General features: G+C 35.3%; 2 protein-coding genes across 2 annotated transcripts; one reads left to right on the top strand and one right to left on the bottom strand.

Annotated features, from left to right (window-relative positions):
• The first annotated feature begins 1617 nt into the window (after positions 1 to 1617).
• Positions 1618 to 4525, top strand: LOC18444337 (G-type lectin S-receptor-like serine/threonine-protein kinase LECRK3). The gene has a single exon (XM_020673672.2). It carries the CDS (start codon positions 2033 to 2035, stop codon positions 4421 to 4423), a length of 2391 nt encoding a protein of 796 aa, XP_020529331.1. The 5' UTR covers positions 1618 to 2032; the 3' UTR covers positions 4424 to 4525.
• Positions 4526 to 5537: 1012 nt separating this feature from the next.
• LOC18444336 (uncharacterized) lies at positions 5538 to 7702 on the bottom strand. The gene is made up of 3 exons (XM_006854509.4): positions 7394 to 7702; positions 7038 to 7126; positions 5538 to 5943 (listed from the first exon to the last, which is right to left on the bottom strand). The coding sequence occupies exons 1-3, from the start codon at positions 7557 to 7559 to the stop codon at positions 5812 to 5814; spliced, it is 387 nt and encodes a 128-aa protein (XP_006854571.1). The 5' UTR covers positions 7560 to 7702; the 3' UTR covers positions 5538 to 5811.
• Between the last annotated feature and the right edge of the window lie 5001 nt (positions 7703 to 12703).

The following is a 12703-nucleotide window of genomic DNA, read 5'->3' as shown; positions in this document are numbered from 1 at the left end:
TGTGGATTACAAGTCCTCCCTTAGAGACGAGTTAAGGTCACCACGACCTGATGCGACCACAGATCTATAACGCATAGGGGTATCTCTCGCACATGCATACACTTCAAGGTAGATATCTGGCTTTCCCGAACGATCTATCAATATGCATGCCATATGATGGAACATGGATGAGGTTTTGGCCCCCGTCTCAATAGGTCTACCATCACACACAAGGGTCACACAGTCCATTGACTCACTCATCTAGGCATAAGCTCCGACCTCATTAAGGGCTAACCCAAAACCCTTCTCGATTTATTATTTATGCCCAGGTACCTTGGGTTTTCCAACCGTCTGGCGTAGGTCGATAAGCACAGTCCGGTATAAGCAAACATCAGTTGCTTAGTATGGTCCTCGAGGGACCACACTCCCCCTGAGTTTATGTTTCACTATAAAAGTATTTCAATACACACTCATAAGGCCTTTAAAAGCCACATAAACCTGACATAAGAGGCCTAAACTTAGACTTGTATTAGATAAGTAAAGTGTGTTTTTTGGGCCATGCTGAAAATAAAAAAGCCTATTAGTTTCTAGACCTAGAGTCTAATTGATCATATATTCCAAAGATACAAAAAATTTTTAACACAAATTTACTAGTACTCAGCGCGGGCATGGGCCAGGTATTCGGCCTTAGTTGACCTTTCTAACACTGTTTTGAATTACGAATATGTCCTACAACTTATTTTGTGATAGAAAAGTAACATGATTGCATCACTTTTGAGATTTGTGGTCGGACTGCCCAATTTTGTTATTTTTTATAACTAAAAACTGTCAAATGTTTCATACATTCTATTCATACCCACCAAGGACGATTGAACAGTTCGACATTTCCAGTGTCAAACCATCTCATATATAGGTTCGTCCGATATTCATAACATCAAACCGTCTTGAAAACAATAAAAATAAAAAATATGTTTGATGTTTGTAACAACAAATAAAAACGCCAAAGCCTCTGTATAAATTTGAGAAAAATATAGACCATGTTTGTAGTATTTGTATGACCCAAAATTTTGCACAAACACTCTTTTCATCTCAATAATCAATCCCTCCCAAAAAAAAATGGTTAATTTGAATCCTAAATATGCTCAAAATGGGTCCCCTCGAAAAACGAATCTAGACCACTCATTTGGTGAATTTCAAGATATTGGCCTTTATCAACTCAAAATCAATTTTTTCTTTTTTAACATTGTTCATCTAATGATAATACAACCATCCAAAAAAATTGGAAATGAAAAAATCCCTCTAAAATCTAGATCTAATCATCTCACCAAAATGAACGGCCTATGTTAATTGGGCTAAAAAAAATACTTTCTAGGTTGCGTTTTCAATTTTTTTTTCTCTTTTGTGATTGTTCATGAGAATGGAAGAATGTATATTTCAAATTTTAGATCAAACAAATGGCCATAACATGATTTTTGAAGGTTATTGCATCATATTATTATGCAACTGATGCATGAAATCATTCTCTTTTGTAAAACCAGAAATACTTTCCCATCTATGTAAATTTCCCTTACTTTTATTGTTTCTCAAAAAAATTTCCCTAACTTTCTTCAGTCAATGGGGACACCTTTGGAACGTCCGGTGGGTGGGTTTTCTTTCAAATATTTTACGTTTTTTCAAGTAGACTATCTGCTTAGGGCTTGACTTCCGACTTAACGAATGCATTGAGTCTCATTTTCCACACGGTTTTGGATAGAATATAGGATCCGCCTCATTGAGAAGTTTCTTTCTTAACCTCCCTTGCAAATCATGCATTTACCACTTTCTCATTGAGAAGTTTCTTTCAAATATTTTTACGTTTTTTCAAGTAGACAATCTCCTTAGGGCTTGACTTCCGACTTAACAAATGCATTGACTCGACTCTCATTTTCCACACGGTTTTGGATAGAATATAGGATCCGCCTCATTGAGAAGTTTCTTTCTTAACCTCCCTTGCAAATCATGCATTTACCACTTTCTCATTGAGAAGTTTCTTTCTTAACTTCCCTTGCAAATCATGCATTTAACACTTTCCCATATAATGAACATTCCTGTACATTTTCTTACTGTATCAATGGCTCCCTTTCATTCAGTGCTGATTCTCCTTTTCCTTGCTACCATTTCTCTCTCTTCTACACGAGTAGAGGCCCAGTTCAGTGCATCAAGAAACATAAGCTTGGGGTCTTCTCTCTCCACGACCCCAACTGGTAACAATCAAAGTTTCTGGCTTTCCCCCTCTGGTAACTTTGCCTTTGGCTTCTATCCTCTCTCTATCACCCAAACATTTTTGGTTGGAATTTGGCTTGAAAACACCCCTGAAAAAACTCTGGTTTGGTTTGCAAACAGAGATTCTCCTCCTCTCTCTAATGGCTACTCCATCATCCTAAATACTGATGGCAGGCTCATATTGAGAGACAGTCAAACCCAAGAAACACCCATATCGGATAACTCATTACCAGCTTCTCTAGCCTCCTTGTTTGATAATGGCAACTTTGTTTTGTACAATTCACAGTCTCATTTAATTTGGGCAACCTTTGATTCACCAACGGACTCAATTTTATCTGGTCAGAGCCTGAAGAATGCATTCAATCTTGCCTCTAAAGTCTCAGAATCCAATTACTCGACTGGTAAGTATCGGCTAGTAATGCAAGTGGATGCCAATTTGGTGCTCGCTTATGTTGTACAGGGAGCAAAGACCTACATTACATCTGACGACGTATACTGGTCTAGTGATACATATAATGGAGGGACCAATGTGTCACTGAATCTAGACCCAGATGGACATATGTATCTAATTGATGCAAATAGTTCAAACATAAAGAACATAACAAACTCACAAGCTCGAAGGTCTATATATAGAGCAACAGTTGGAATTGAAGGGAATTTTCAATTGTTCTCTCACAATTTAGAGGCAAATGGAACCATGAGCAGCTCAATTATTTGGTCTGCAATCTCAGAGCAAAACCCGTGCGAGATTAAAGGCAGATGTGGGTTCAATAGCTATTGTCTACAAAAGAGCACCAATTATAGTTGCCATTGCCCAGTTGGTTTTGAGTCTATAAACCAAGATGATAGTTCTCAAGGTTGCAAGAAGAAATTTGTGGATGCAGAATGTGGAGACAAAAGTGGAAGCAACAGCTTTGAAATGATTCCTTTGGAAAACACAATATGGATTGATAACTCTTATGAAGCTGTGGTTACGAATGAACAGAGTTGCAGGCAAGATTGCTTGAATGATTGTGAGTGTGCTGCTGTTCTATTTCAAGACCAAATTTGTAGCAAGCAATCTCTTCCTTTGAGATATATGATGCCTGATTTCCAAAATTTAACAAATGCCTTTATAAAAGTCGGAGGAAATGGCTTGAAACAATCACAAAATAAGATGCTATGGATTGGTATTGCACTCACCATTTCCTTTTTTATTCTTGTATTAGTTTCAGTCTTTCTTTTCATTTACTCACGGTACCGAAGGTATCAGAGGCTTCCAAAACAGAGCAAATCTAGAGCAGAAGACTCCAATTTGAGATCGTTTAGTCATGGCGAGCTCGAAAAGGCCACAGGGGGGTTTAAGGAGAATTTAGGAAGAGGGGCTTTCGGGACAGTTTTCAGAGGGCAGTTGCCCAATGGTGTTAGCATTGCAGTGAAGAAGCTTGAGAAGATAGTGGAAGATGGAGAGAAAGAGTTTCAATCAGAGGTGACCACAATTGGGAAGACCCATCATAAGAATTTGGTTCGATTGCTTGGCTATTGTGATGAAAGCACTCACCGACTTCTTGTTTACCAGTTCATGAGCAATGGGTCCCTTGCAAACCTACTCTTAAAGAGAGAAATGAGGCCAAATTGGGCACAGAGGGTCCAAATCTCTCTAGGAATAGCAAGGGGACTCCTATACTTGCACGAAGAGTGTGAGACACAGATCATACATTGCGACATAAAGCCTCAAAACATACTCTTGGATGAGAAGAAAATGCCTAAGATATCTGATTTTGGGCTTGCAAAGCTTATGGGCCCCGATCAAACAAGGACTATGACAGTTCTTAGGGGGACGAGGGGGTATTGGGCTCCTGAATGGCACAAAAATATGCCGATCACTGCAAAAGTGGACGTGTATAGCTACGGCATCATGTTGTTAGAGATCATATGCTGTAGGAAGAGACTAGAGATTGGTGTAGCCGATGAGGAAATCCTATTAAGTGACTGGGTTAACGATTGTTTTGAACGGGGAGAATTGGAGAAATTGGTGAGGGAAGAGGAAGTAGAGCAGTGTGAATTGGAGAGGCTGGTGATGGTAGGATTGTGGTGTATGCAAGACAATCCAAACATGAGGCCTTCCATGAGGAAAGTCGTATCCATGCTTGAAGGCCTGGTTGAAATACCTCGCCCACCTAATCCAAGCCTGTCTGAGTGAGATCTCTCTCTCTCTCTCTCTCTCCCTCTCTCTTACGTGTATTTATGTATCACATAACATAGTACAATTTTCTAATAAAATATCTTTGATATTTATGATTCAGTTTGACAAAATAATGCCCAAAATGAAGCTCTGGACATTGTGCTTCATTTTTCAGTTAACTAACCGCGGACACTACACTGAGATAACAATCTCTATCTGAAGCTCTGTTATGTATTGAATGAGTTTGAGTTAGCGAAATTAAGTTTCCAACTAAAAAATGATGGATCCTGATCATAGTGCATGGAGACAGTCCAAAATGCAAAAGGTGGATTTTAGCCATCATATTATCTACCAGCCTTTTCATCTAATGCTGTAATCCTCAGTATGTCAGGGGAAAGGACCGGGTTGAAAACTCTCATGAGAAAACCAGGCCTTGTCTTCCAATGTAGCTGGAACGCCCTACAATGGGGTTGAAACTTAAATTGCTTGTAATTTCTTATTTTTATTTAATGAAATTGGGTAAGGGCCCTATCCCCACTTACTTTACCAAAAAAAAAAAAAAAGGTGAGAAATCAAGCTTCATGTAGACTATTCTATTAAGCTAAAAATCTTTGATGAATTTTCCAGTAAACCGTGGATCTTGACACAGACAATAATAGGGGAGCCAAAACATTGAGGGGAGTAAGACAAAGGATGATAAGATTGAATAAAGATGTAACGGAGAGTCTCTTCCTAGAAGATGGGATAAACAAATCTTCTCTTTCTACAAGACATATTCGAGGTCTCACCACTCATCAAGTGTGTAAGATGAATGCGTACGTGCCTTTGGCTTCGGTCTTTCTGATATTGTTTTTCATTATCCTCTTAAAAATATGCCCTACTACTTATTATAAGTTGATAAACAAGTTAAAAAAAAATTACATATTTTGAATTAATTTCAAAATGCTGGGTTCAAATCCATGTCTCAATTAAAGCAGCATATTGCAACGATAATTTGCATGTTTAAACCCATCCAATTTAACCTATAAAAAAGTATCTCTTTCAAAGGCAATGCGAGCATATATAATGGCAGGATAGGATGAAGGGGCACATGTGCATCAATTGAGGCCTCAAGCATTAATACCGCATTAGGTTGAAAGCAAACCATATCTCAGTTCACATTCATTCAAAAAAAAAGTAAATCATATCTCCATTGTTGGCTCATCCTTTCCAAATGGAAAAACAGCTTTGTCTTTTATCTATTCAATCTGATTGAATATACATTGGATTAAGATGAAAGTAAAACAAGAGCAAACCCCAATTGACTGAAGGATATAATGTAAAACTGCCCTGATTTGGAATCCTTTAGCATGGTATGTCCTCGATTGAACACTTATGTGTTCAAACTCTGAGCTATCCAATTTTCTTCAGTGACAATCACAGTTTTTCTTCAAAGCATTATAAACATTGTCTAGAGTGACATCTTCAACCAGTACCACTTTGCCCCTTGACTTTGAACCAGAAGCTATAGATAACTGCCTTCTTTTTACTCCAATAACCTGGAAATTAAACAAAGATTAAAAAAATATGGATTTCAAACCCTTTCAAAGCCATGAAAATGGGGTTCACTTGCACAAAAATGTTGAATTTTTCCATGTCTAGCTACATCCACAATGGTTACAAGATATGGAAGGTGGATTCTGAAAAGTACTTAGAGAGAAAATTCACTAGGACAGTGTAGCAATCTTCTTTATCTTATAGCAAATCCAGCCTCAAAATTTGAACCTTAATGCAGCCACAAGTAAGAATGAGCAACTGGAATGACAATGAAGAGGATATTACAGGGAATTTGATAAAATGAGCGGAACATTCACACACTGAACTATTACACCTACACAAATAAGGGAAAGATGCACCAAGGAAGTTCTTTGAAGCCATCCTTTGTGAAAGCATTAAAAGCTTCTCTAATAAAATCCATCAAAGAGTATTTGCATCGCCCAGTTCACTTGAGAGTGCCCAAAGGCCATTTAAGGGCTATGGCACTGCTTTCTTCATTTGAGGGGCCTTGGCTCGCAAAACAAACAATTGAAACCTAGAAACTCTTATTTTGATAAGTATGTGAATGTAAAAAACTCACTAGAAACGCAAACTGGTGAGTTTGGTTTCATGGCATTTCACGATGGTTAGTTCCATGACACTTTGAAGTGGTCTATAAATACGAAGGCAATAAGATAGAAAGAAATCAAATCAGAGGGAATTAGACTTGATCTTACTCATTCGATAAAGTCTAGAATACCTTAAATCCCTGAGAATGAACCCCAGAAGAAAGCCAACAAGAACAATTTATGCTACATTTGTAAACTGTGTTACGGTCCAAATATTTCATCCAATGTCTCATACCCTAAAGGCCACTTCTACGAGGCAGGAACTTCAATAAATTTGCTATACCATTGATGCAAACATATTACAATCAAATTCAACTAAAAAGGAGGAAATCCACTCCAGTGAGCTTTATTTCTCTTCATTATGTTTCAATTTCCTATAAATAATCAAAGGCAGGCACCTAACCCATTATTTTATGCTAATCGTATGGTAATAGAAATCCAGTACTATCTCAAGACTCACAATAAATAAGAAATGATCAGAGACTCACAGTGCTTAGAAAATCAAGTAAAGCTGAATTTGCCTCTCCATCCTTCGCAGGTGCATCTATCTGAACTCCTACCGCATCACCACTCACATCTAATTCCATTAAAAAGAATAATTAAACACAAAATTCCTATTTCTCTGGAAAAAAACCCAAGAGAACAACAACAACAATGAAGCAGAAGAAGAAAGAGAAGGTTAAGGCCAAGTTAAAGATAAAAATTGAGGTCTCCTAAACAGAAGTTAAAGGAGAGGCCATTAGTCGCCAAAACCCTTAAGAAAAAGACTGTAAAATTCTGAGAAAAAGCATAAGAAGAAAACCCTAGAAATTAAGTCGAGAATAGTTCAAAAAGGAAAGGAAACCTGTGATTGAAGCGACTTTGGAACCAGGTTTGGCATGCACTGTGACGGCCACCGTGGCCGGAGGAATCAGACGGAGAGACGCGGGAAAATTTTCCCCGCCACTTGCATTATGGGAAGGAGCAGGAGCAGGGGAATCGGTCTTGCTTTTGGCCCGCTTGGGTGCCATTATCTCTCCGAACAAGAGCTACTGTAATTTGAAATTGACCGGAAAATATAATAGAGTCCCACTGGAGCACAATGTGCATTTACGCAAGGGTGAGGTTTGTATAGAGCCAAGGCTCACAACAATCAAAGTAAAACGCACCCTCAAATAGTTTTAATAGCAAAAATCGCTGTTATAGCCTTAAAATATATTTTCATCTTTAATTATAAAATTTAAGGATCCGGTTTCTATACGATCAAGGCAGCATATGTAAAAATGTGGGTCTATTAATAAATCTATTTTTTAGATGAATTTTAGGATTTAATTTTCAAGGACATGTAATCTCTAACATGGAGATCATGAATTGAATAAATAAATACATTTTAAAAACTAAAAATATTAATTCTAATAAGAAAAAATTTGGATGGTTAGTTTCCATTGTTTTTAGATGAAACACCTACTTGCATCCATTTTTAAGATGGATGCTTCGCACGCACACACACACACTTATATATATATATATATATATATATATATATATATATATATATATATATATATATATATATATATATATATATATATATATGTTGCGGATAATGACAACTCAGGACGACCAAAAGTCCAGCGTTTTCCCTAGCGGCTCTTCCTCGGCCTTGGCGGTACTTTGCATAAGACCTTTTCGTCTCGTGTCTTAACACTCGGACCAACTTTCTCTAATGGAAAAATTTATTAAGAATCTAACAGATACCACAACAAGTAAAACTAATAGAACTCTAAGGATCAAAAACAAAGAAGAACTTGTTATTAATGATATTGAAAATCAAATCCAGAATTGGAACATACCCAAGGTTCCCATATCTGATATTTACAAAAAAGGTACGTTCGACCTCAAAATCGGATATGCCATAAAAACAGTAGAAGAAACTCTCTCTGTTACTAGTAATCAAGAAGATTTTCAATTATTATCCAAAAAAATATTACAAGTTCACCAAAATAAGAATTATAAATATCTACATATAGGTCTAATACAAGTAGCAGTTAAACCCCTGACAAGGTTAGGATTAAATAACTCTATTCTAGTTTGTTTAAGGGATACTAGACATAACAAATTTTCAGATTCGTTATTAGGAATGGTTGAAACTAGTCTATGTAGTGGACCAATATATTTCAATTGCTTTCCAAATTATTCTGTATCATTAACAGACCCAAACATATTAAATGTTTTATCTTTAAATCTCAAAACGCAAGGTTTTGATATGATGGCAGGTTCTCAAAACATAGCCATTGTTTATAGAATATACTATAAGGTAATGAACACATTATGTCCAAATATATTCCAAATAGACAATAGGGGACAAACGATATTTTTCCAAACTAATATAGAAAAATCAAATACAATCATACCAAAGACAATATCATGGTCAGATATAGTCCTACCCCAAACCTGGGCTATTCATAATGACAACCAACCATCATCACAAAATCCTATTCAAAACATTCCAGATAGAATTACAGAATATACGGATGGAAATATTGAAATCCAATTTACTACGAATAATAGAATTCCAGATAATAGTAGAATTCTAGAGAATACATCCATATCGGAAACCCTGAACAACCATTCTTTCAGAAATCTAGAACCCCCACGAAAATCCATTACAACCTATACTCGGAACTCTCCTATACTAACTACTCCACCAATACCAAAACCACAGATGGACGGATTTCTACGTACATCTGATAATATTATTATACCACAATATGAACAAGCTGAACCAGAATTTATCCAAGTACTACAGCTTGAGGAAACATTTACACGAGATGATATTATAAATGATTTTCTATCCCCAGAAAATGATAATATTAGAAAATGGTATGTTAAAGAATTCAAACCTAGATTAGTAGAATTATTTCATTCTCAATTCAATAAATGGAGACAAAAGGGAAATAAAGGGAAATGCTTTTTTGATTGGTTAAGAGATACTCTTAAACAACATAATATCCCAATTCCTGAGTTTGAATTAAATACAGTAGAAACCCAATATACTACATTCAATACAACAGAAGGAAAAACTATTAAATCCATACACCCTCCTGAACAAAGTCTAAAAATACAAGGAATGGCAACCACAGTACCAAAATCTTCAGATCAAACTGAGCCATCCACTCAAATAGTTGTATACGAAACAGTAGCTACACCGTACAAGCTTAATAATGCTAATATACCTCGTATAGAATTGCTCCCACACATAATTGAACAAAATAACTACACCAATCTTTATCTTCATACACTTGGAAAACAATCTAATAGAATAGAAAATTTATTACAACCTCCTATTCACAAAGAGAAAAAACAATTATTTTTCAAACCACCTCCTGACTTAAATAAAGAAAAATTTCTTATTGGAGAATATAATACAACCCTTATGGGACAATTAATTTCTAAATTATCTAAATTAGAAATAAAAGAACCTAAACCTACAATCGTAATATCTACTCCTAATCCTATTCTCCCAGATACTGATAAGGGAAAAGCAAAAATCCCTGAACATGATAATATGACTCTACAAGAGGAAGTGCTTTTTCAAACCAATGAAGCTGTAGAACCATCTATAGGACCATCTATTGCCAATACAATACAAAATATACAAAAGGCATTTTCAGAAATACAACTAACTCCAGAAAGTATTAATCGAATTAATTATAGCAAGAATTGGCAACCAATAAATGCTCGTCCATATTATAAAAGACCAACTCCCGTTGATATACAATTAGAAGAAGACTTGACAAGTCATACTTCTACATATTCAGGACGAACTATTATAGATTGGAATATAGACGGTATCTCTGATCATAGAATCCTAGATACAATGAAGCATATGACTATGAATGCATCTGCTTGCAAAATGGCTGGAAGCCACGACCAAGAAATAGCTAAAGCCATAGTTTCAGGATTCACTGGATGGCTAAGAGGATGGTGGGATTCATACTTAAATGAACAAACAAAACAACAAATATTAACAAATACTCGACAATGGACAGCAAAAAATGAACATAACCAAGATATGGTATATTCTGAAAGTGATGCTGTTAATTCCTTGATATATACGATTGCTCTTCATTTCATAGGAAATACTTCAATACTTGCAGCAAGAACTGCTGATCTTTTATCTAATTTACGATGTCCAACATTATCACATTATAAATGGTATAAAGACGTCTTTTTCTCCCGACTACTCATACGAGAAGATAGTCATCTTGATCATTGGAAAGAGAAATTTGTAGCAGGACTACCTTACCTCTTTGCTGAAAAAGTCAAAGAACGTCTCAAAAATAAAAATAGTGGTATTATAAACTATTCCCAATATACTTTAGGAGAATTATCTTCAGAAATTTGTGCTGAAGGCTTAGCCCTATGCACAGACTTAAAACTCAAAAAGCAACTAGATAAACATAATCTAAGTGGCAAAAAGGAGTTAGGAGATTTTTGCCAACAATTTGGCTATCATATGGATCAAAGTCATATAGATAAAACCAAACCACATAAAATCCATAAAGTATATAAAAAGAAAAAACATCGAGATAAACCCTATAAAACATATAAATCTTTTCCAACTAAGCAGAAAAAATATAAGAAATTTACAAAACGCTTTGCTTCTAAATCATTTCAAAATAAGAGAAAATTACCTGTTTGTTATAAATGTGGGAAAATAGGCCATTATAAAAGCCAATGCAAAGTTAAACAAAAATTAGACTCTATTACTTTAGATGAATCCATTAGAAATAAAATCTACGATATTATTCAATTATATGATTCGTCAGATAGTTCAGAATCAGATACTACTTCTTCTAGTAGTGATACGTCTTTTATAGGCACAATACATAATGATGATTTTTATTGGTCAGAAAATAGCTCGGATATAGAAAATGATAATGAAATATGCAGATGCCCTATTTCATCCTCTGATATTCATACATTAACAAAAGAAGATAATCTTATTCTAGACTTGATAGAGAAAATATCCGACCCCAATGAAAAAAGAGAAATAATTACTCAGTTTATCAATTTAACCAAAACAAAAACAAAATATACACCATTGGTTAAACCTCCTGATAATTATAATTTTTTTGATATTATGAAAAGAATCAGTCAGCATGAAGCTACTCAAAAGGAACCCACTATTGCTGACCTCAAAGCTGAAGTCAATACTGTAAAAATAGAATTATCCCAATTAAAAACAAGGATCCAAATCCTCGAACTTCATAATAATACTTCCGAAGTACATACTGAAGAAGACATAGTAGAATTCAATCATTTACTTAAATCATATCATCCCAATGATTATTTAGACCAAATGACTTATGGTGAATCATCATCTAATAGGCATTCGGTAAATATAATAAATAGGGTAATAACCCAAAAATGGTTTGTATTAATAACTATCGTAATAAATGACGAATTCGAGTTTCAATCCTTAGCATTAATAGATTCAGGTGCTGATTTAAATTGTCTTAATGAGGGATTAGTCCCTACCAAATATTTTGATAAAACTACTCAAATTCTTAATACAGCTGATAGTAGTAGACTATTTATCAAATACAAACTTTCAAATGCAAAAATATGTACGGAAGGACATTGCTTCCCTACTCCATTCATCATGGTCAAAGGACTCAGTCAAGCTGTGATCCTAGGTGTCCATTTCCTTACTTTATTATACCCAGTTACAGTTTCCCATACAGGTCTTGAGACAAATACACATGGTACACCTATTAAATTTGAATTTATTGATAAACCAAAAATTAAAGAAATCAATACCGTTAAACAGAATATGAAAAATAAAGAAAACTTCTTAGGATCCTTACAACTGGAAATCAAACATAAGCTCACTAGAGAAAAGCTCCAATCTCTTGAGATAATACAAAAAATACAAAATCTCAAAAGTTTTATTGAAAAAGAAATATGTAGTGAATTACCTAATGCCTTTTGGCATAGAAGACAACATATAGTAGGATTACCATATGAGCCTAGTTTTAGTGAAACAAAGATACCAACAAAAGCTAGACCAATTCAAATGAATACTGAATTATTGCAAACATGTCAAATAGAAATAAACAATCTACTCCAAAAGAAATTAATACGTCCCAGTTCTTCCCCTTGGAGTTGC

This window comes from Amborella trichopoda, chromosome 11 (genome assembly GCF_054954075.1).
Source record: "Amborella trichopoda isolate Santa Cruz 75 chromosome 11, AtrichopodaSantaCruz75HAP2 v2.0, whole genome shotgun sequence".
NCBI lineage: Eukaryota > Viridiplantae > Streptophyta > Magnoliopsida > Amborellales > Amborellaceae > Amborella > Amborella trichopoda.
Note: the sequence above shows the minus strand (reverse complement) of the source record. Positions and strands in the feature narration are given on the sequence as shown.

Excerpts from the sequence above, each read along its gene's own strand:
- LOC18444337 (XM_020673672.2), top strand. The coding sequence starts at position 2,033 with ATGCATTTAACACTTTCCCATATAATGAACATTCCTGTACATTTTCTT.
- LOC18444336 (XM_006854509.4), bottom strand. The coding sequence starts at position 7,559 with ATGGCACCCAAGCGGGCCAAAAGCAAGACCGATTCCCCTGCTCCTGCT. Across the intron at positions 7,127-7,393 it reads CAAAGTCGCTTCAATCACAG|ATGTGAGTGGTGATGCGGTA; the intron begins GTTTCCTTTCCT and ends TAATGGAATTAG. Across the intron at positions 5,944-7,037 it reads TACTTGATTTTCTAAGCACT|GTTATTGGAGTAAAAAGAAG; the intron begins GTGAGTCTCTGA and ends TTTAATTTCCAG.